At 37.5% G+C, this 23,771-nt stretch overlaps 5 protein-coding genes across 7 annotated transcripts in view; 4 read left to right on the top strand and 1 right to left on the bottom strand.

The window, feature by feature from the left end:
- Positions 1-5,859, top strand: part of tesk2 (testis associated actin remodelling kinase 2) — a 29,948-nt gene extending 24,089 nt beyond the window's left edge. For both annotated transcript variants that reach the window (XM_081373714.1, XM_081373715.1), the window contains 4 exons: positions 48-131; positions 279-365; positions 735-876; positions 3,840-5,859. In XM_081373714.1, the coding sequence (XP_081229840.1) occupies positions 48-131; positions 279-365; positions 735-876; positions 3,840-4,759 (1,233 nt within the window). In that variant the 3' untranslated portion in view covers positions 4,760-5,859. The remainder of the gene's footprint in view (positions 1-47; positions 132-278; positions 366-734; positions 877-3,839) is intronic.
- A 66-nt stretch (positions 5,860-5,925) lies between these two features.
- On the bottom strand, positions 5,926-9,934 carry toe1 (target of EGR1, exonuclease). 2 transcript variants are annotated; one of them, XM_081373348.1, is made up of 8 exons: positions 9,607-9,906; positions 9,414-9,508; positions 9,268-9,308; positions 9,088-9,184; positions 8,845-9,003; positions 8,495-8,754; positions 8,244-8,406; positions 5,963-6,737 (listed from the first exon to the last, which is right to left on the bottom strand). In XM_081373348.1, the coding sequence occupies exons 2-8, from the start codon at positions 9,456-9,458 to the stop codon at positions 6,093-6,095; spliced, it is 1,410 nt and encodes a 469-aa protein (XP_081229474.1). In that variant the 5' UTR covers positions 9,459-9,508; positions 9,607-9,906; the 3' UTR covers positions 5,963-6,092. The 2 variants fall into 2 exon arrangements, with proteins under 2 accessions (XP_081229473.1, XP_081229474.1); XM_081373347.1 differs by having other exon boundaries at positions 5,926-6,737; positions 9,414-9,934.
- Positions 9,935-10,679: 745 nt separating this feature from the next.
- Positions 10,680-14,582, top strand: LOC308695453 (uncharacterized protein). The gene is made up of 4 exons (XM_081373604.1): positions 10,680-11,161; positions 11,284-11,437; positions 12,671-12,843; positions 12,931-14,582. The coding sequence occupies exons 1-4, from the start codon at positions 11,012-11,014 to the stop codon at positions 13,303-13,305; spliced, it is 852 nt and encodes a 283-aa protein (XP_081229730.1). The 5' UTR covers positions 10,680-11,011; the 3' UTR covers positions 13,306-14,582.
- A 1,752-nt stretch (positions 14,583-16,334) lies between these two features.
- selenop2 (selenoprotein P2) lies at positions 16,335-18,561 on the top strand. Its single transcript, XM_081373455.1, has 5 exons — positions 16,335-16,509; positions 16,620-16,868; positions 17,274-17,486; positions 17,673-17,781; positions 17,857-18,561. The coding sequence occupies exons 2-5, from the start codon at positions 16,651-16,653 to the stop codon at positions 18,145-18,147; spliced, it is 831 nt and encodes a 276-aa protein (XP_081229581.1). The 5' UTR covers positions 16,335-16,509; positions 16,620-16,650; the 3' UTR covers positions 18,148-18,561.
- Positions 18,562-19,698: 1,137 nt separating this feature from the next.
- elovl8a (ELOVL fatty acid elongase 8a) lies at positions 19,699-23,449 on the top strand (the record flags this gene model as incomplete). Its single annotated transcript, XM_081373782.1, has 8 exons — positions 19,699-19,707; positions 20,109-20,175; positions 20,449-20,636; positions 20,798-20,878; positions 21,002-21,058; positions 21,159-21,273; positions 23,066-23,193; positions 23,282-23,449. 8 exons carry the CDS (start codon positions 19,699-19,701, stop codon positions 23,447-23,449), a joined length of 813 nt encoding a protein of 270 aa, XP_081229908.1.
- Positions 23,450-23,771: the final 322 nt, after the last annotated feature.

The raw sequence follows: 23,771 nt of genomic DNA, 5'->3' as shown, positions 1-23,771 counted from the left end.
CCATCTTCTATCAGGACACATAATCGTTTCTCTGTATTCATTTCTAGGCTGATGTATTTTCATATGGCATTATTTTGTGCGAGATCATTGCAAGGATACAGGCTGATCCTGACTACTTGCCACGCACTGAAGTGAGTCCACAGCAGCAGTCATTCACTGTTATAAACCTCTACAATAAATGTTTTGGAGATAAAATTTACTACATGATGTGTTTATGCTAGTCATTAAAACCTCTTTGTCCTAAGTATGGCATTCACCCGCTCATGTGCTCCTTGCAGAACTTTGGCCTGGATTACCATGCCTTCCAGCACATGGTTGGAGATTGTCCCCCTGACTTCCTTCAGCTCGCCTTCAACTGTTGCAATGTGAGAGTTTCTCTTTAAAAGAATCATTCATGTATCGGTACGGTAGTTATTTTTAGGGTGCACCAAATAATTGATCTGTATTCTTACCGCATATTTATTTTCTTTTTTCCCAATAGTTTTATCTTGTAAACTACTGTTCAAAAGTTTGGGGTCAGTAAAAAATTAGTTTGAAACATTAAAGCATTTTATCAACCCAAAACTTCAGAATGGTAGTGTCCATAATGTAATAATATTTCATATTAATTTATCAACAGACAAGCAACTACAACATGAAACTGCCCCACTGTAATATCTGTGATATTAGAAGCTCCTCCAGATTTAGATGCTGATGCTTTTTTAATGTTCTTGTTGCCTCCACATATATCCCAGATGGATCCAAAGCTCAGGCCCTCATTCCCAGATTTAGTAAAGAGGTTGGAAGAAATCCAGATACAGCTGAAAGCTGATGACTCTGAGAGGGAGAGGATGCTTCTAACTGCTGGAGAGGTTGAGAAAAAAAACATGCCTAAAGGTGCGTGTTTATTCATGCAAACGCATTTATTTCACTACCGATATTGATTTGACTAACCTGCAAATTGCCGATATGATCATGAAAACTTCTGTTGTCCATTCCATACTATTTTATTCACTTTCTGGCACCAAACTTAAAGCTTTGATGTGCTTTGAACGCATCTTTGATGTGAGTTGCTTTGACAGAGGGCTAGTACATCCTGTCGCCCGCTGAGGCTTTGCTCATACCATCCAACACTCTCTTTCCATGTAGTAGGGAAATGAGTTCTAAGAAAACGGAGACTAGAAAACAAACAGGATTGGAGACAGTAACATTGTTTGTCTATGAGCTTTATGGATTGGATGTTTTTTCCTTATGGAAATTACTTATAATGCACAGCTTTTTCTTTTTCTGTCTTTGCTTTGCAATCTCACAGTCTAGTTTGTTTCCACTGCTAGTTCATATCCTGAACAAACAAGGAATAATTCACAAAACTGTGTGGCTAGAAGAGATTAGAGGCTCATTGAAAGTTTCAGATATAGATATATATTTATATATACATTTATATTTATAGAAAGAAATGAATACTTGTATTCAGCAATGTAGCATTACATTGATAAACATTAACAGTAAAGACAAAAGATTTCTATTTCAAATCAATGCTTTTCTTTTTACTTTGTATTCATGAAGAATCCTGAAGAAAAAAAATGTATCACTTTTTCCACAACAGTTTTCAACATTGATAATAAGAAATGTTTCTTGAGCAGTAAATCAGTATATTATAATGATTTTTGAAGGATCATGTGACACTGAAGACGGGAGTAATGATGCTGAAAATTCAGATTTGTCATCACGGGGATAAATGAAAATTTGAAATATATTAAAATACAAAGTATGTATTTTAAAAATGTAATAATATTTCAAAATATTACTGTTTCACTAGTTTTTGGTCAAATAAATGCAGCTTTGACTTGCATTAATCTTTAAACTACCAACATTGTATTCTGTTTCTTAAATGTTTTAATGAATATAGGCAGAGTTTGTATTCCATGTACTTATTTTCCAGTGCACTGTATTTTGAGTTTTGATAAACCTGATTCATGCTATTTGCTTTACAGATTTTGTCACCCCCTAGTGTTCAAGATTATTCCCTTAAAGCTCGTGTGTGTGGGTTCTGTTTGGTGACTAGCAGAAATATTGTTTTTAAACGGGTTATCTGAAGATTTCTTGCATCTGTCATTGGTTAGCCCCACCTCAAACTCATGTCATTGGTTGAGCCAGTAGTGTCAGACTGATCATTATGCTCTCACTAAATTTTGATGGCGCCATAGTGTTTACACTTGTCAAGAGAATCTCTCTATATATATATCAGTATATTAGTTAATGCATTTGGTATCACCATGAACTAACAATGAACACCTGTTTTTAAAGCATTTATTACTATACACAAACTTACAGACTCCAAACTTTTGAAAGGTAATTTAATAATGTTTTTAAAGGTGTTTTTTTTATTTATTTTGCTCACTAAGGTTGCATTTATTTGCTCAAAATCTCGATTTTTCGTTTTATACGGTAAAACGAATATTGTGAAATATTATTGCAATTTAAAATAACTTTTTGTTTTGACACGTTTTAAAGTAATTTATTCCTGTGAAGGTAAAGCTGAATTCTCAGCAGCCATTACTCCAGTCTTGTCACATGATCATTCAGAAATTATTCTAATATGCTGATTTGGTGCTCAAGAAACATTTCTTGCTATTATTTTATTATATATTAATGTTGAAAAACTGTCTTGCTGCTTAAAGATATACTATGTAAATTGTGGCCCTCTGGTGGTTAAACAAAGCATTTTGCAGGAGAATATTGTTTTGTTTTGCTTTGGCTTTACGTGATTGTGCGGATGAATATGGTTATCCTACTGCTCAGAAAACATTCACTACTAGGGTTAACAACCAGTTTAGATGGAAAGGATCTTAGGCTGACTAACTGAAGACGTTACTGTAGCTATACCCATTAATAGATACGGTACTTCCTTAAATTCCAGCACAGCGCTACAACAACCATAATGAAATGGCCCTTCACAATAGATAATGCTTTACAATGAACTCTGTTAGAGAACTACATATGATAATTTATGTGTTCAATAAAATACCTTACTCACCTTTGAGTAATAAACGCTATCTCCACTTCGCTTTTACAACATTTCAAATCCCTCAGGTCTCGCCTTCTCCGAAAAGCCAAGCAAATGTTGATTCACATTTTATTACGAGCTCTGTCGCATTCTCTTTTTGAAGGCAGAAGCTCCTTATTTCAGCTTTTTTTTTTCTTTTCTTTTTTAAACGGGTGATTACCTGGAGGTTTGAGATTTAGCTGCTCCATGTCAACCTTTCTCCCTCGTTGTGACAACTAACCAATGCTACTCCCACATGCGGGGCAACTTTTCTCTATTTACGGATTTAACAAGACACGCACGGGCAAGTGTCAAAAGTACACAATTTCGTGCGAAAAGCATCCCGCTTGGTCTTAACACTTGGGCTTAAAATAGTGAATCAGTAAGACAAAAATACGTTTTGGAAAAAGGATTGATGGTGTATTGCTTTCAGGATTCTTTGAATAGTAAGTTTAAAAGAATAGAATTTACTTGAAGTGCAAATTCTTTTGTAATAAATAAGTGTCTTTACTGTCAATTTAATGCATCCTTGCTGAAAAGTGTTAATAACTTCTAATTTTTTTTTTTTTTTTTTTTTTTTTACATTTTAAGAAAATCTTGCTGTCCCCAAACATTTGTATGGTAGTGAAGGTTAATTTAGATATTAAAATGTATTAGTATACATAGAAATTACTATTAACACAATTAACAATACTTTTACAACAATTATTTTTCTCACTTGGATATTTTTACCTAATACTACATATAGAATCTCACTATGGTGTTATCATAGAAACACTCTAATGTGGTCTCACCTCTCTTATTGTTGTTGTAGGTCCAGGTGAAAAGGGTATAAAGAGGTTAAATCCTCTTGCTTTTCAGGATGACAAGATCCCACCCAAGTCCCCCCGTCCACGTCGCAACATCTGGCTTTCCCGTAGTCAGTCCGACATTTTTTCTCGTAAACCCACCCGCAAAGTGAACGTCCAGGACCCTTACTACAACCCAGGACCTAGGGGCTTAACGCATGGGCTACCGAAAGTCAACCCTTTCAGTGCTAGAGAGGACTTAAAAGGTGGCAAGATCAAGTTTTATGACATGCCCAGCAAGTCGGTCTTCTCGCTCATGTTTGATTTGCACGCACCTCACGGCAGTCAAAGCTCATACCAGCCTCAACCCAACACCAGCACTGGTGCCTCTGGCAACAACTGCTCCACCTCCTGGACGGAGCCCTGGCAGCTGCCCGGTCGGCAGTGTCGTTCGCTCCCTGTCTCTCCCCGGCTGCCCCACTCAGAAGTCTTATTCTCATCTCACATCATGTCCAGGAGCGAGGCCGGACAGCCCAGCAGTGAAAACCCCCAAAAGACGCTCAGCAGCTGGGCTAAGAAGTACGCTGTTACGGAGATCCCTCCATTCAAGCCGCAAGCCGACAAAGAGGAGGAAGTGGGGGCGGCAGAGGACTGGTCTTCTCGTGTACCCTCTGATGGAGGAGAAGCAGAGGCCATGGACTGCTCTAGTAGCAGAGGAAGCCCTGCGGATGATAAAGACACTGTCCTCGGCCAGATGCACAACGGAAGTCTCGGTCTTGGCTTCTGCGAGGACATGGAGGCTGAAGAACAGGATGGCATGATGATCTCCAGCAAGAACTCGCTCACGCTAAGCATGTCTGTGGAGCCTGAGGAACTCTGTCCGATAGTCCTCACAGCCAGCAAAGCCTCGTCTTCTGGAGGCCACATCTCCAGATGTGATATCTAGATAGTGTAGAAAGGAGTTTGGTCACGCAAACAGAGATTATATGCATTCAATATTTAATACGATAATGCGTTGTATATGTTGTTCCTTTAAGGGAAGGAAACCCTTGTAACTTAAGCTAAAAGGGGACTGAACATGGGAGCAGGAAACGGGTGTGAAACACTGATACGGTCCATGCGTTAGAAGTTAGCCATCACACTATGAAGAACTCAAACAGGGAGATACAATGGACGGCACTTCACACAGGGCTAATGATGAGACACGTTCTGTTTTTCTGTATAATACATGCTATATTGGTTGCACCACATTAGTTACCACAAAAGCCGTTTTGTTTTTTGTTTTTTAAAGTTTGTCCACGAACTGTATCCAATGTATATTTAAGTGAGCAGCTTTGGCCATTTCATTGTGTTTCTGATTTTTTTCATAAGTTAATGAAAGGTGATTTGAGTCTTTTTGCACTGCGTGGGCCTGGCAAAAAATCCGCAGCAAACATTCCATGTCGTCTCGCGTCTTAAAAAGCTCCCGTTTTTATGCTATGCTAACGGTGTGTGCCATGGTAATTTCAGGACAAGGACAATTTTCACACTTTGACCTCTCAGGTCTTCAAAAAAAAAAAAAAGTCCATGTCTGTATCTACTTAAAATCTACGTAATTGCACTTGAAATAAGTTAATGGTTTGAATTTTTTTTTAATCTGTTATTTGTCACTACATTTCTATGCAATAAATTTAACCAAGGCATGATAGTTTTATAGAGAGGATTTATTTTGATATTTATAAGGAGAAAAAAATAATTTTACTGTGTCTTCATTGTCCGTGAACTGTTTAAACTGTGTTGTTGTTTATATGATCTGATGAATAGATTTCTGTACGTGTTGAAAATGGTCAGTTTTTGCTAGTTTATTTTTAACTCTATTTTTCTGTTTTCTCAGTCCTGACTGTTTTCTCAACACTTTTAGATTGTAGATTTGTAAATGAATGAGAAAGATGTATATTTCTACCAAAGACAGATCAGGACTTATTTTCCCCATTTATATGGCTTTAATTGTTTAAATGCATGTGTGTATTCCCATTTGTTTAAAATAAATTCAAAATATCTTACTGATTTTTGTATTGTGGCTTTGCTTAATGTACTATTGCAGACCTAAACCATCATCATCCATACTTTAATGGCTTCTTCAAAATGCCTTTCAAGTCTAGCACACTTAAGAATAGTTTAAATGTACATTCAATCAGACAGGAGAAAACGGGCATTATAAGGACAGGAAACCATAGGAAAACTTAGATTTTATTTGTCCAAAAATGTACATAAATTGAAATCTTAAAAATTAAAGTTTTCTATGCATGTCCTTCAGCTTTTACAGCAGTGCTTTTCCCCCAGACGTAATCCATCTTGTGCACATGAGCCTTTGAAGACTTTGAGAAGGTGCTTTTAACTACATGTAGAGGAACAGACTTGCCACTGAGGAACAGCTTATTGAGACATGTAGGAACGAGAGGAGCAGTGCTGGATTCCTCTGTGTTTTTTGTCAGATTTCTGGCATAAGCAAAAATATAGCCAGTCATGAAAGCGTCAAATCCTGCTCGGTGAGTTCCTCCTTCGACTTTCTTCTGTTTTGGTCTATCAGGAGCTTCAGCGGGTGCTTCTGGCTGAGATTCCTCATTTCCATTCTTGCCGGCTGTTTCCCCAGGTTCAATCACATGCGTGGCATCTGTTGGCTCAGCTCTCGTGGCCTCCTCCTGATGTTCAGGGAGTGCTGGTTCAGACATGGGCACTGCCTGGTCCAGCTCAGCTCCTTCAAAGTGCGATCTTTTCCCCTGTGGGGAACTGCATGACTCAGAGGCCCCTTTAGAATCTTTCTTTTTGTTCTTGCGCTTCCTCTTCTTCCTCTTGTCTTCTTTGATCTTCTCATCTTGCTGGATTATAAGGTCTGTGTCATGTGACATGGTGCACTGAGAGCCATTAGGACACCATCCATAAGCCTAGCAGTAGAGCAGAGCAGACATTAGCAATGTCATATACAATTTCAGGAATACGATGATGAAGGGGTGAGTTTAAGTGAAACCTCATTACTTTATTTAAATATCTATATGCCTTCACACATGCTCTTTTTAACATGAAAATGAAGGCTTCAAAGTAGAAAAATAAAAAAGAAACAGAAAGCTCTTATTCAAACAGAACAGATAGAGTAATGACGGAAATGTAATCTGGAATCACTAAATGCAAAAGTAAATGCGACACTTGATCATATTCTGTAAACAATACCAAACATCATTAAATGAAAAATAAAAACAGTCTCGTTGCCATTAAAGAAATGTTGCTCACACTTTATTTTAAGGTGTACTTGTTACAGTGTAATTATACAAATAAGTACAGAGTAATATTAATTAACATGTATTTGCTATATAATTAAGGTTGGGTTTAGGGTTAGTTGCATGTAATTATGCATAATTTACTGTTATTATTAGAGTAAGTACATGTAAGATGTGCAACAGGGACACTGTATGGCCCTGTTTACACCTGGTATTAAGATGCGTTTTGGTCAATCGGATCACAAGTATACGAGGGAGATATACCCGTTTATACCTGGTGTCCAATTTTAACCAGTTCTGTCCTGATTTCTTTGAGGGGAGGGTCCATGTATGGTTTTTTTTTTTTTTTTCAGATCTTTCGATCTAATAAACAAAATAAGCTCGCGCAATTTACCTATGAACGTGCCCGGAGACAACGGAAAATCATACAGAGAGCAGCGACTTTTGTTTCTGCTGTGATCTGCAAGAGTGCGTGTTAGAAATCTGGAATGGAGAGAGAACATTGTGCTTTAAGTTTTTCATCTTCAAACTAAACTTCGGGCTTCAGCTGACAAAGTTTGTCTGGCTAGCACGCTTCCCATAAAGTTAAACGCTAGTTCAGTAGGTGAGAGTTTCTTTATATGACAACCTGGCAAAAACTTTCTCAACACAATTTTCTTAGGCCAGAAATAACTTTTGGCCACCTGTGTGTCTTAACAACCGTGCAAAACGTTTGGGGTCTATAAGATTTTTTTTCTTTTTTCTATGTTTTTGAAAGAAGTCTCTTATCACCAAGGCTGAAAAATATGTCATTTATTCCTATGATGGCAAAGCTGAATTTTCAGCAGCAGCAGCATTTTCAGAATTTCCAGTCTTCAATGACGCATGATCAGAAATGTTTAAATTATTCTAATATTTTAATACTGTCTTTGTGTAAAGCTATGTTGTCATGTCGTGTTATGTTGAAAACTGCTGTACAGCTTAATATTTTTGTTGAAACTTAATACTTTATTCTTTGATTCATAGAAACAAAAGCAATTTATAAAAAGAACCAGCATTTATATAAACCATTTATTTTAGTCACTGTTGATCAATTTAATGCTTAATTTCTTTCTTTCTTTCTTTCCAAAAAAAAATAAAAAATCTTACTGACTTTTGAGCGGTAGTATATAACCCCAATGAATCTGAGGAACTCACAGAGAACTGAACACAGATGTTGAGGGCTCCATCCTGATTCTGGTTGTCCAAGCAAGGCCTGTAGTCGATGTAGCTCTCCATGTTGCCTGTATATTTACAAAACTCTAGGAACACACGACTCCCATTACCACCGCCTTCGATGTCTCTGCTATTTAGCAGCTTACTGTGGAGGAGAAGAAATACCTTAAAGTTTAGGAACTGAACAGACATGTACATTTTTTACTTTTGGCGTATTGAGGTATTACACATACCACTTCTTATAGGCATATTCCAGGTATGAGGCTGTAAGCCGCAGCTCATACTCTGTTACATACTTCGTGTCATAGATGCCTGAGGGAAACATCTGGGACAGATCGGCAGTGAAGGTGCCCAGTCGCTCAGGTAAATGGGCATAGAAGCACTGGTACAAGAAGACCATGTCTATCAGCCCATTATGGACCACCAAGGGCTTGTTGGCCCGTAGCAGTTCTAAGAACAAGGAGCGCATGTTTACCCCATGGGCATCACCTTCCTAAAAGAAGCACAAAACACCCACTTAAGCCTCTAAACCTGAAACCCATACATCTTGATGAAACATTCTATCTTACAAGTTCATACTCACTTTATCATTACCCTTATGATAAGAAATGCCTTCAGCATATTGTTTGTTGAAGTCAAATCCATGTTGCACAAGGAACTTCACTGACTGAGGCTCAATGATGTATTCCTCTGAGCAAAGCAAGGTTAGATTGTAAATCTGGACTAGGTATGTGCTGTCAGCCTAGAAACAGGAAAGGCACAAGAATCAATGCAATGTCCGTTTACGTATTCAGAGGGAAAATATATGTTAATCAAAGATCCTTACTTTGTTGTCAAGCTCTTTATAACAAGCAAACCCCAATGAAAGTATCGAACGTGTGCGGGCTGCATGGCATATGGCTTTGTATCTGTCTTCAATGGATCTTTAAAGGCAAAAAACATTACTTTTGTAATTACCACTTTCCCGGTCATTTATGATACTGGATATTTTAATCACACAACATACTCAGCCAGAAGAGCTTTCCTTGATCCAAGACCACTCAGTTCCTAAAAGAGACCGCATACATGAATCATCTTGCTCCATTCTGGTATTAAACACATACATTTTCTCATTCGGTTCAGTTTCTCAATAGAGAATGCGTTTTATCTCACCGTATCAATGGCGATGAATGAAGACGTTTTAATGGCTAACACCATTGCTGCCCATAACTCCTTAAAATTGTTTCCCTGCACATCTATTACAGGGACTATCATTGAGGATGACATTTTAAGTGCACTGGATAAATTAACCAATACCACACATCTGCTGAAGACAGAGATTTTCTTAATGGTCTTTACAAACTACCTCTCTAATCAAAGTCAACAAGTGAGAGCTCTACGTCACCGTTGTTATATATTTACGTAAAACAAAATGATGATGCCGTCAAAGCAGATAATGTAGACGTGCAAAAAATGTCATTTCGGAGAGGAACAAAACATAATCTAATATATCTATAATGTGCCTGGTAGAATTATAATAATTGCTTGGCTTTCGCGTTTCTCCGACTGTTCCAAAATGTACTACAGGCTGCTCTAAACGTCAAATTCGTAAATGTGTTCCTATAACTTTCATAAGTTCAATCGCCAGTGTGACATGTGAGTGTGTATATTTTCTTTCCGGTTGGAGTTTCTTCTACGTTTTATGACGGATATGCGTGTTCACCACCTACTGGGCTGGAGTGTGAAGCATTACTTTTTGAATAAAAAAATAAATAAAGTATTATTACTATTAATCACTTTAAAACAGTTCACAAACATTCACAAGTAAAGAATAACGCACACTTTTTTTCTTTTCTTTTTTTTAAGTATTTTTATTTTTTTTACTGTAAATCCTTGAGAATTTCAAAACCAAAAAGTGGAAGATTACTTAGCTTATTGAAGAAATGTAAATCAGTAGACCCTGATACATAAATTATTACTAATTTTATTTTATTTATTTTCTATTATTATTATTATTATTATCATTTTATATAGGCGTAGTTGTGCTCTGTTTTAGGAACCTTATGGTTTTGTATTGCCTTTTTGTAATTGTTAAATGCCATTTAAAAAAAACATAACGCAAAAGTCATAATATTACCTTCTGTAACCCTAATACTTTAAAACATTAGTACCTTTCAAACACGTGAACATAAAATAAACTTATGAAAACGATTAAAAAATGTTTAAAGCTTTTTTAATTTATGTAACAGCTCACATGTTATATTTTTTGTTTTATTTTTGTTCGTTGTATCGCATTCTCTGAACTGTTAAATGATGCATACAAACTATTTGTATTATTTTCATTTAATACTGTGAAGCTGCTTTGATACAATCTGTATTGTGAAAAGCGCTATACAAATATACTTGACTTGACTTATTTACATTATGTGCATTTTCAATGTGAACGAATTTCATACAGGCAAAACTAAAGTCAACTCTCACATCATACGTCATCATGTCGCCTACCGGCGCCATTTTGGCTCAAACAAACTCTGCATTTCACTTACTAGTAAAATATTTTCGTTTTAAGTAATCGTATTTTCTACTCAATACATTAAAGAGACCGCCCGTAAAGTCACTGCTTACGTCTGCTAAAACAACTGCTATCTCTTTTTCTGACGTCTAACGTATATTTAATAATACACCTGCTAAGTCCTCTGCTAGCAAACCGCTACGTGTCATTGTTGTTTTGGCCAGATGGTAAGTTAAACATTTGGCGATCATAAATAAAAATGGGTGGATGCTCCGCTCCAAACTGCTCGAACTCTACAACTATTGGAAAGCAGCTCTTTCGCTTTCCGAAAGACCCCGTGCGGATGAGAAAGTGGCTTGTAAACTGTCGGCGTGATTTTGTACCAACTCCCTGCTCCAGACTGTGCCAGGCAAGTGAAAAGCATGCGAGTATTGAATTCTGCAGAAGAAAACAATGAAGTCATTCTTCTGGCATCCTCTTGATGTAACTATATATCTATATTCTTGCCATAAAGCTTTATTTCCGTGACAGGACCACTTTGAGGAAAGCCAATTTGAGGAGATCGCCAGATCACCAGCAGGGGGAAGGAAACTCAAACCAAACGCAATCCCCACACTGTTCAATGTACCCGACCCTCCCTCTCCTGTCACCCCTCAAGTAGCGTTACCTGTTAAAAATGAGCCAGGTAAAGGTTTTTTTTTTTTTGTATGGAGTCCCTAAAGGCACAATGTGATGGAAAAAAAATAGCTATTAGATGGGAGGAAAAATTATGTTCCAATGCTATTGTGTAATAAAAATGTTGCACTTGCCACTTGTATTGCGTTTCCCAGAGAAACTTTGCATTCGCCCACAAAACGTTTGTGTTCTCTAGCAAAAGTCTTGCATTTCCCTGAGAAACTTTGCATTTGATCACAAAACATTTGCATTCTTTCGCAAAAGTATTGCGTTCCCCCAAGATACTTTACCTTCGCTCGCAAAACTTTTGCGTTCTTTTGCAAAGTAGGCATTTGCCTGAGAAACTTGGCTAATGAACTTGGCTTGAACGCACGTGTTCTCTCGCAAAAGTATTGCGTTTCCCCAAAAAAACTTTGCAGTCGGACACAAAACTTTTGCATTCCTTCGCTCGAGATAATTTGCGTTCCCTCGAGATACTTTGCATTCACCCGGAAAACCGTTACGTTCTCTACAATAGTATTGCATTTCCCCAAAGAAAATTGGCATTCGCTCACAAAACTTTTGCATTCTCTAGCAACTTTGCTAGAGAACGCAAAAGTTTTGCGATTTCTAGCAAAGTATTCCGTTTCCCTGAGAAACTTGGCTTTTGTTCGCAAAACTTTGCATTCTCTATCAAGTTTTGCAAAGTATTACGTTTCCCTGAGAAACTTGGCTTTTGTTCGCAAAACTTTTGCGTTCTCTAGCAAATGTATTACTTTTCCCCCGAGAAACTTTGCATTTGCTCATAAAATCTTTGTGTTCTCTCGCAAAAGTATTGCGTTCCCAGAAAACCGTTGCGTTGATCTGCATTCAAATAGTTGTTCCTCCCACTTCATATTATTTCCATTACAAAAAAAGTTAAAAGTGAACCCAAAATTTCTCGGGGAACGCAAAAGTTTTTTAAAACCATTGAAATATATACATTTCAATACAAAACAATGCATTTTTTGCACATCGCCATCTCTTATTATATTTCCTTTATATTTGAGCCATTTCCCTGAAATTTTAATTTAAAAAAAAATTTTTTAAAAGCACTACAAATGTATGTATTTGGAAACCGGTGTGAACGCATCTGTGAGTAATTAAAAATAATTGAGTCATTTATTTGGGATCTGTAAAACTTCATACAGCACATCAGTAAGAACAGTGATAAAAAACTTTTAGGTGACTTTGTGTAAATGCATGTATTATGTTGTTACCGTAGTGGAAAAGGACTTGAACATGGGGGATCATGGTTATGCCCGCCGACAGCCCCCTGTGGATTCAGAGGAGGATGGAGTTCAGGGGGCAGAGGAAGAGCGACCCTGTTCTCTCTGCCAGCATTATAAAAGCAAGCTAGAGCAGCAACAGCAGCACACAGTCCGACTACAGAGAGAGGTAACATTTATTCTTCCGAATCTTAAGAACGAATCATAATCGGTTGAAAACACTGGTAACATTTTGTCATTTCTATTTTTTACACAGGCAGAGGAGATGAAGAAACGTCTTTACAAACTGAGTAAAATAGAAAAGGGGCTGCAGGTGTTCCTGTTTGAGGATCAGATTCGCGCCCTGACATTAGCCAAGCGTTCTCGGAGGGCAGTGTGGTCCCATGACACTTTACTGACGGCCCGAAAAATCCGCTGTGCTGTGGGGGTTAAAGGATACGAGTACCTCAGGGAACTGGGCTACCCCCTGCCTTCTTACAGGACGCTGTGCAATCGCCTGGAGCCCAAAATGATGGTGACCACAAGTATGCAGGACGAACTGGCAGAGCTCGGCCTGGGCATCATAACGGCGTGTGACAGTCCAGAGGGCAACGTCACGAGCGACGAAGGACTGATCGGTGTCATGACCTGAAACGGCACTAATACTTGACTGTTAAACCAGCCAAAGGCGAAGCAACGGCAGGACTCACAGATGATGTTTGTTTACTGGTTTAAGGTGTTTTGGGTTGTGGTTGTTGCATTTTAAAACCATTTGCAGAAATACCACAACAGTCTGGAGCTGATTCAATATTACACGTGTTCTTTTCTCTAAGAAAGAAATATTTGGGTCTTGCTGCATCTGTCTTGATGCAAATTTTGCACCTTTTATGCATATTGAGAAAATCTGTGTAAATTGTTGGTGGAATAATTTCAGCTGTTTACAGAAACATGAAATGTGCCCTGAAATCCAACTTGATTTTTGCTACTGAGACAAAGATATTGGAGAAGATCTGGGGAAATGTCCAAATTGACGACATGACTGTCAAAATATCTTCTTTAAATTGGGATATTGGTAGCGGTGCTATGTGTAAATCTGGTATATGATGTGTAGTGAAGGAGTTTAGCCGCTAAAAAGATTGCACATATTTATAGACCCACCACACAAATCATGCAGCTGCCAAACCTAAAGTACTGTTCTGAATAATAAACTTCTGTCTGCAAACCAGAGTTTCTGGTTTTATCATATTAATTTAGTCAGAAACGGCTTTGTGATGGGTCACTTGTCCTGACAGTAGATAAACTGTGTGTCTTAAAGGGATAGTTCACCCACAAATCTATATTTTTGTATTTACTCGCCCGCATGTTTTTTCAAACCTGTATGGACACTGCTGAACGCATAAAAAGAAATGTTAAAGAATAAAACAGTTTTGGTTGCCATTGACATCCGTTTTATGACATTTCTCAAAGTATCTGATTTTGTGTTCCATAAAAGAAAGGCACAGGTTTATTTTTTCGGTGGACTATCCCTTTAAGAAAGTGTTTTACTGAGAAATTCAGAGAGCACATTATTAGGGATATTTGAGGAACATGTAGGGTTTAAAGCACTTTAAATAATACAACAATGAAAATGTTGATAAAAAAATTGATATTTAGTACTAGGTTATAACAGTTGTTGTTGTTTTTTTTGTGCTCATTTCTGTTCAGATATTTTAAACGTGTACTGAAGGTTGTTGCTCCATGGATTAAAGCGTGTACTTTGTCCCAATCATTTCAAGGGTGAAACACTGCTGTTTGCCAAACTAAAATCAATTCCTCTGTCCATGAGATGGCGTAAGATCTTTCAAGAATGTTTTCTAAGGTGTCAATTTCAGATTGTTTACTTTTGTGTACATACAGCGAGGCCAGACATTAAAAAATGCCTCTAATTTATTTTCTCATTTATTTAGTGTGTGGCTGACATCCCTGTGAATGTTACTATGATTTTAAAAGGAAAGGTATGAGCAGACAAGTATATTCTCATAGATTTGAATAATATTCTTGCTAAATTACTTTTCAACAAAGCTATATAGTAATTGGTGACTGAAGAATCAATTGCATCATTTGAACCGGACAGTAAATTTACAGACATCATGTTTTTCACATGATCACTGAATGTTTAGCTCAAGCAAACAGTGGCACAAACTGGCAGAGTCTCAAATAAAACACTCGTGAACTGGGGCCGGTTGCATAAACATAGTTATTATGTTAAGACAATGTCTTGTGACCCACTAGCAGTAGTCAGGGGCAGTCAAGTCTAAGTTTTCGTATCAACTTAGATTCGTCTATGTTTTTATGTAACTGATTTTAAAAAGCTTTGAAGTCTTAAAGGGGTCATATAATGGTACATGCACTTTTACAAGTTGATTGCACTGAAATGTCTGTTGGCAGTGCCTGTACACAACCATCCTATCATGATAAAAATCCATCCAGTGGTTTTGTTTTAATCTCCTTATATGTTTGACCATCTCTGAAATCAAGCCGTTCGATATTGTGACGTCATAAGATCGTACGCCCCTCCCGCTATTGTGATTGACAGCCGTGTTTCAACACAAGACCCGCCCTGAGCGAGCTGTGACAGCCGTCGTCATAGTAGTCCGCCATTGTTGATATGCTGGAGTAGAATGGCGTCTAAGCGATTGTGGTGTTCTGTTCTTAGATGTAATAAGGAACACAGCAGTCATTTGGATGTTCCTAAATCCGAGCCGTTGAAGAAGCAGTGGCTGAGTTTTGTTTTTGAAGCGATATGCCCAAAGGATTGACGCGGGGATTCCCTCACGGGGATTCCCCACGATCGTCTGTGCTTTCATGTTTGCGCGAATCATTTCACACCAGACAGCTTCACAAACGAGAAAAAACGGATCGGTACCAACGTGTTCCTGCTGAACCTCCAGAAGATGTGAGTGTAATGTTTTATTAACCTTTATATTCGTATTTATATTAATCTTTGCGAAATTTGCAAACCTTGCTGCAGGCTTCATGATGAATGCGTCTAAGGTTTACACTCAGGGTACTTTACGGCATGTTTTCTATGTACGACGTTCTCAATATAATTCATAATCCCACGTTTATAACGAATAACACGTGGTTATTGTGTTAGATACAGTCAGAGAATGTCTAATACGGTGTACCCACAGAACAGAGGGGCGGGGTGAGCAAAGCTCATTATCATTTAAAGACACATGCACTGAAACGGCGTGCTGAAAACAGAGCTGTTTTTGACCAGGTAAAATTAGTGTTTTCTTACAATACTAATGAGAATTTTTAATTAAAGTATATTACAAACTTTTAATTTAGACCCTAAAGAATCATATTAGCTTGTACAAAAATGGCATTATATGACCCCTTTAAAGAAAAAAAATGATGTCTAACTTGTCTTAGAGGTTTAAGCAACTGGCCCCTTGCCCTAAGATTTTAAGACACTCCAGTATTTGCATTTCAATTTAGATCTTCCCTCATGTCAACTAAATTATCCAAGCGATCAGTCAAAGTATTGCATCAGTGTTAAAATGGCTTTTGCACACTTTAGATGTATAAATGCAAAGGGTAAAAAACACATGACTTATCCAAGTATATATGGCATGATTTCAGTCACAAAAATGTTTAGTTTGTTATCAGCTAGTGTGTATTTGTCTTAGATCACCCACATACATGAATGAAATCTTTGTAGTGCACCAGTCCCCAATCCCCTCTTTTACTGGTTTGTTCTGTTTGTTGAGGGGGAGGGTTTGTCCAGAAGAGAACTTTAAAAGTGTGGACGGTCAACTTTTCCTCATCTCTGTATTTTTTGACTCGAAGAGGCCAAGGGACGGAGCTTCAGGTTTGTGCAACTCTATGTCCTCCTGCCCGTTTTGCTTTTTTGCATACTATATGTGTATGGGATAAAAATAGTAGCTATTTTAGGTTATTGATAATTGTGTTTGTTTGTAGCTGTTGCAGCGGGTGAAGTTCAGCAAGCGTGATGCAGGCTCTCTGGGCTCTGTGGTTGTCTGCTTTTCCAGCTCTTCTGGGAGCTTCACCACTGTTTGTGGAGAAAGAAAGCACTGGCTCCAGAATCTGTAAGCCTGCCCCACAGTGGGAGATCGATGGCAAGACTCCGATGAAAGACCTTCTGGGAAATGTAGTCGTTGTGGCTCTTCTTAAAGCGAGCTGACACTTCTGTCTCACGCAGGCTGCCAGGTGAGAGTTCTTGTGCTGTGTCATTTTCTCATTCTATAAAGCGGTGTCTTTCAGTTAGAGATGTTGATTTGTAAAGAATTTTTTGGGCAAATTTTAAACAAACAAGGTGCTAGAAAAAGACCCAATGATGATATTTAGACACTTTGATTTAAATGTAACAAATGTATAAATAAATGTATATATGAGAACTTTTATATACTTTTGAATTTGTATCAATTTAAAAATAATTAAAGCTTATGTTTCACGCAAATGTATATAAGGGGTACAACTGGCAGCCATTTTGTTGACTGACCTTCCTCATTTAAAGGGACAGTTTTTTATAATGTCAGTGTTTTGTAAACAACACAAATATAAATCTTGGTCAACTGAATCCTTGCATGTGTTCTCCTCCTTTTGGTTGGGAAGGTTGGGAGACCTGCGTGACAAGCTGGTCCATGGCAAGCTGACTAACATATCATTCCTGGTCATCAATGAGCAGGATTCACAGTCCAGAGCCATGTACTGGGAGCTGAAGAGGAGGACGGCACAGGGCATCCCTGTGTACCAGCAGGGCCCACTGCAAAACAACGTCTGGGAGCTTTTGGAGGGAGACAAGGATGATTTCTTAGTGTATGACAGGTATGAACAAAACACTTCTGAATCCAGTATACTATTATGACCAGTTTGACTAGTTTCCCTTTAGGGTCACATGGCTCTTTTAGTATTCATATGCCAGTTCCCCTGAAGAATGAACATCTGAGATATTTTTCTCAAGTACTGTTTATGTTGTTCATATTCATTCTTCTGCATTTCTTTTCTGCACAGATGTGGATATCTCACCTTCCACATTGTCCTGCCCTTCAGCTTTCTTCACTACCCTTACATAGAAGCGGCCATCAGGGCTACATACCACAAAAATATCTGCAACTGCTCAGTGAGTGACAATATTCGACAATATACAGCTTCAGAAAGTGTCATACTTATGAAATGTTTGCAAACTCTCTTTCAGCTAAATGCCAACTTCTCCATATCAGAAGGCACTGACAACCCTAAAAACAATGCAGATGAGTCCAAAGGAGAGAACAACCAGCAGGCTAACAATACAGAACCTGTAACTGTTGAGCATCATCATCATCATCATCATCATCATCATCAACATGAGCATCATCATCAACATGAACATCATCATCATCATCACCATCATTATTCAAATAACAGAAACAGAACAGGTTATTCAGATGCGGCCAGCGTACCAAAAGAGCCAGCCCAGCATTCTCATCATGATGAACATAGTCATTAAAAGAGTTTTTTTTTCTCAATAGCCTAATTGTTGAATTTTGATTTTTGAAGTTATAAAAAATGTTGTTTGTTTATTGTTTGTAAATATACAGAGCTGCTCTTGTGTCAGACCTTTATATCATTGACCTTAAAGAGGGATTTCAGGGAGGGATTCTCATTGTTCTTAATGAAGTGTGCACTTTAAACCTGAGTCGGGGGTCTGCATACAGATGTTGAGCAAAGGAGTCATTCACACTACATCTGTTTTCCTCCTTCCTTTTAAGGAATATCTGACTTTGCTGAACTAAAGAGTTTTCTTTGCTTATTATGTTAACTGCTTTGTACATGTTAATATATTAGCTATAAGATATGTTGGGAATGTGTTTGAGTGGTGTAAGAATATAAAAAGCTGTATAAAATTCGTTTGCATCAGCATATCCTCCTGAGACCCAGCAATGGAGTTTTTTCCTCTGTAGAGGTTTATTTGAGACCATATAAGACACAGTTTTAAGTCTGAGTGTTCTGTAGAGAGCACAGTCTGGGCCTTTCAGAGATATCAATTGTTTGGAGTTGGGTTAACCATGACAGCTCCCTCTTTTTGGTCTTTAAACATGACTGGCACCGACTGAATGACTAAATTCAGCTCTCTTATGGGAATTATCATTCAAATCTGACTAATTTTCACATTGTTTGTTGTAAATTAGTGGGGTTTCAAACCAGAATATGACTTTCTATTATGAGACATGCATCAGTTTCATACATGAAGACCACTGCAGAGGACACCATGACTTACAGCATGCAAGCAGCAAGTAAAGGGAAGAAATTATATATCACTATGAAATATTATGAAAATGTTGCCAAGTTATTACTCTTATTATTATATATATATAGTATAGTTATTATTATATATTATATAGTTATTACTCTTATTATTATAGCTACCTCTTTTTGCATTACATGTTGCCCAAAGAACACATTAATATGCAAATTAGAGATCATTAATAGATACACTGTAGCCATATAGGAAACCCCATTTTTTTGGCAATGTCTACATACTGTGTAAAGTAAAATTCTCTAATATCTTTCATATCATAGTTGAGAATCTTTGTACAAACATTTGCGCATGTTTGGTTCAGGTGGAAGTTTCTTGGAGCTGTTGTCCTGAAAACCCTAATTTACATTAAACACCTATTAAACGCAGGCACTATGCATAGCCTACAAAAAAAAAATGTAAACATTTTCTAAACATCTTTTTCCAACATAATTCTCCTACATGTTTTTACAAGTTATAGAAGAAAATATCACCTTAAAATTGACTGGTATACCGTAATACGTATACGTATACCCTATTTGGTTAAATTATTACGCCTATAGCCAAATTAAAAAGTAATTTGCACTTTATAGAACTAATTTAAAAACAATATTAATCGCTTATTAATTACGCTTAATTTATAGTGTCTAAACACAAAATGGTGAAATGGCTACGGCACGCTGCTCAAAATAGCCGATGATAGGCTATCTCTGTTAAAGAATAAAGTTGTCCAGGGGATTTTGGTAATCCGTCTTGGGGAGGATGCCATGTGTAAACTCCTTAACGTTAACTCATCCTTGAGCCTTTGATTTATGCTGAACGAGAGCTCTGTGTCGTTGACAACGTCTCGTGTAACTTAAATAGCGATCATAATTGACATTTAAGGCAGTTCCTCCTGAGTCCTGAAGTTACTCCCAGCAACGAACTCTCGCGCTGTTCCTAAAGGCAACCGATAGATGGCGATGTTTAGGCATTACTGAATGAACATCAAGCGCAATGGTAAGCCGTTTACGCTTAATTCAATAATATAGCCTACCATTTCTCGGATAGGCCTATTATTGGTAGAGTGACTAAAATTAATTAGGGTTTGGTTTCGTTTGTTTGTTTTTTATTTTATTTTTACAATACGATACATTAACAGACACGTCTCATCTCCATTATTAATTGCTCAGGTGTCCGTATCACCGTCGACATGGCAAAGGCTCCAGATACTTTACCAATGGGTCCTAGAAAACGGAGGTATTTTTTCAAGGAATTGCATGTCCATTCTTTTACTTTAAATATGTTTTTTTGTTATTTTCATACGACACAGGCTAATGAGCAGTGTATAACACACAAGTTGTACGTTACTACAACAGTTAGGCTATGTGTTACACAGTTACCGGTGGGCCAGCCTACATTTGACTAATTGGTCCTGACGAAACCAGTATTAAAAAAAACTTTTCTAAACTACTTTAACCACTATATAAGGAAATTTAACGAGGTAAGTATGCAATTCGTTCTTTCCCACAGACAAGAGGACAGATGGATGGCTATTGGTTTACTCTCCCTTGCCTGTCTGTGGCATCTTCCTCTGTTACCTTGTCATCATCCGGCTTGGCCCCAAACTGATGACTTACAGAGAACCAGTCAACATCAAGGCGATTCTTATTATTTACAATTTTTCCATGGTGTGCCTTTCCGCTTACATGTTTTATGAGGTATGAGCTAGTGAACTAAACACAGTCTATGGAACTAACATAGGCCTATTTCCTATTCATTTATGAAATCTCATTCATTCATTTATTCATTCATTGTATAAATACATTCATATGTATTTATGTGTGTATAGCCTATGTATGTATGTTTGTTTTGCTTTTAGTTCACAGCATCATCTTGGTTGGCAAATTACAGCTTGCTGTGTCAGCCTGTGGACTACTCTGAAAACCCCCTTGCAATGCGGGTAAGCAAATTATTTTTATACAAATAATTCGCATTTTTCCACACATCTGCAATTGTAGAATAAGAATTACCATTATTATAGTTATTGCCTTCCTTAATGCTGTGCAATTTTGATGCCATGCAGATGGCCAGAGTGTGCTGGTGGTTTTACTTCTCAAAAGTCATCGAACTTACTGATACTGTAAGTAAATCATCTAGTCCTTTGATATCAGATCACATTGTTAATGAATGTCTTATGATGTTGTTTTATTACATTAAGAAGTAAATGTCATTATCATCAGATGTTCTTCATTCTGAGGAAGAAGAACAATCAACTGACCTTTCTGCATGTGTATCATCACGGCACCATGATTTTCAACTGGTGGGCCGGGGTCAAGTATGTTGCGGGAGGGCAGTGTAAGTGTTCTTACCTTGGAGTAAAACAGATTATTGTGTTTACATACAGCAGTCCACTTAGCACAGAGGAGCAATGTCATGCTCTCAAACAAGACAATATACACGTTGTGTATACAGGTTGTGTTTAGTTTTTGAATAGAGGTGAATTTGACTCTTTAATCAGATTGTAAAACGAACTAATAGATTGCATTATTGTATAGCTCCAAAAGTCTGAGACAACATTTAAAATATAATTTAAACCTTGAAATAAACTTGTACAGAAGCTACTATTGACGCCTAAGATGCTGATTGGATAATCTCAAATCATGCTGGAGAACATGATCTTGTTGTTTTGGAGTTCATTGAAGCAAATTCTGAAATTCATGTTAATTTTCACTCACAATTATGTTATGATTACACTATAATTTGTAATACAAATATTAGAAGCATTTTTACTAGTGATCTGCTTTTGGACACCACCATTAATGCAATAAAAAAATTATTCAGCTGTTATAGTTTTTCTCAGTCACTTTGGTGCATTTCTCAAATCATCCTTAATATTTTTAAAGAAGTATGTGCATTCTCATAACAATTGTACAAACAGCCACACATTGGATTACCTGCAAAAGCCTAACTTACTCAAAATCTTTAGTTCATCTCTCAAAAGTAAGTATTTATGTCAATGAACATATCAGTGCCATCAGAATGAAAAGTCATTGTTCACAAACAAGATAGTCAAAATTCTTAGTCGTGTTGTCAATAAAACACTGCACTCTGTTAGTATTACCTGATATGGCAACAGTTTGGATGACAGTTACTGTATTCAAATGTAGCTTCTTCTTTATGCCGTATATCCATTTCAAAAGTACAAATTTACACACTTCTGTACGTGAGTTATTGATTGAAAGAGACTGGATAGGATTCACAGTTACACTTTTACTAGTGGTCTGACAAAAACAAACAAAAAAAACCTTTCCAATATTATTGTGATATAGAATAGAAAAAGAAATAAGGGCATAAAGGAGAAATTACAACATTAGAAAAGCAAACACAGGAATGACCCCTTAGGCAGAACTTTGCTTTTGCATGCAGCACTGTATATATGCTTGCCAATTGAAGGTTCATGAGATGCAACTTTGAGCTATTTCAGAGAACTGGTTTCTTGATCTACATTCTCTTCATTAGTGAAAGTCAAGATTCACTTGCACAATTCATCAATTCATGGCACATTTACAATAGAAATGTGTAGAAAATATGCTTGACAGTTTATGACAACTAGATCAACCATTTTGCATTTAATGACTTATACGATGAACTAATGACTAGATGTTTTGAGGGGAAAGACTATTGCACAGATAACTATTTAATACATTTTGAGCAACATGGCATTAGCAACTGATAATGTGTGAAACCGCAGACAATTGTACATAATCAAATGCATGAATGTACCAAAGTATTCGCGACTTGTTCAAAAGAATGAGAAACTGCTTTTATGTTGTGCACAAGGGACTAGATGATGTGGAGGTTGAACAAGTAGTTTTGAGAATTTCATTTCTGATCTGAGAAATGCACCAAAGCGACTGAGAAAAACTGTGAATGGACATCTACTGGGGTTGATTTAGTTGCAGTGTCACGCTGACACCACTAGGTGATATATTGCTCTAGAAATAGACGATGAAAGTATTCTAAACGTGTGTGGTATTTTCTTGATGTTAGGCAACTGATAAAATGACAAATATCTTACGGATGTTTGCTGTTACTTCAGGATGACAAGGCAGAGAATGATTTGCTAAAGATGTTCTCTCTTCCTCAGCATTTCTTATTGGCCTCATAAACTCTTTTGTGCATGTGGTGATGTATATGTACTATGGTCTGGCAGCACTGGGCCCCCAGATGCAGAAATACTTGTGGTGGAAACGCTACCTCACTTCCCTCCAGCTGGTGAGACTCTCATTATGATTTTTTAAGGAATAATGCCTTAATATGAAGGATCAGTCACTTTTGTGCCTCTGTCTTTCTTTGTCCTCAGCTCCAGTTCTTTATTGTGACCATTCACACTGCGTTCAACCTCTATGCTGACTGTGACTTCCCTGACTCCATGAATATGGTGGTGTTCGGCTACGCCCTCAGCCTAATCGCTTTGTTCAGTAACTTTTATTATCAGAGCTACCTTTCCAAGAAGACAAAGATAATATGATTGCATGGAGATGGAACATACTTTGATTTTTTGAATAAAAATGTATCATCCATTGATCCCTCAGACTGAATGTGGCAACTTTATCTGTCTTCAGGACTGTGTAATCCTTCCTTTATCTCAGATCCATTTGTCTGTGTATTCTCCCCTCCTCCAAACTAGTCCATACAATCTCTACACCCCCATCCCCCTCTGGTCATTAGGGATTGAGACCCTGCAACGCTCTAGTGATCTGGCCAAATTGAAATAAACCCGAGTCCACCTTCTGCTCCTCACTCACTTATTTATCTAATCTCCCACTGTGACACTTCATTTGTTTTACCAC

The sequence above is a fragment of the Scardinius erythrophthalmus genome, assembly GCF_964197995.2.
Source record: "Scardinius erythrophthalmus genome assembly, chromosome: 9".
Taxonomy (NCBI): Eukaryota; Metazoa; Chordata; class Actinopteri; order Cypriniformes; family Leuciscidae; genus Scardinius; species Scardinius erythrophthalmus.
This window is presented reverse-complemented; position numbering and strand designations above follow the sequence as displayed.

Excerpts from the sequence above, each read along its gene's own strand:
- toe1 (XM_081373347.1), bottom strand. The coding sequence starts at position 9,527 with ATGTCATCCTCAATGATAGTCCCTGTAATAGATGTGCAGGGAAACAAT. Across the intron at positions 9,185-9,267 it reads AGGAAAGCTCTTCTGGCTGA|ATCCATTGAAGACAGATACA; the intron begins GTATGTTGTGTG and ends TTGCCTTTAAAG. Across the intron at positions 8,407-8,494 it reads GAATATGCCTATAAGAAGTG|TAAGCTGCTAAATAGCAGAG; the intron begins GTATGTGTAATA and ends TCTCCTCCACAG.
- LOC308695453 (XM_081373604.1), top strand. The coding sequence starts at position 11,012 with ATGGGTGGATGCTCCGCTCCAAACTGCTCGAACTCTACAACTATTGGA. Across the intron at positions 11,162-11,283 it reads CCTGCTCCAGACTGTGCCAG|GACCACTTTGAGGAAAGCCA; the intron begins GCAAGTGAAAAG and ends TTTCCGTGACAG. Across the intron at positions 11,438-12,670 it reads ACCTGTTAAAAATGAGCCAG|TGGAAAAGGACTTGAACATG; the intron begins GTAAAGGTTTTT and ends TTGTTACCGTAG.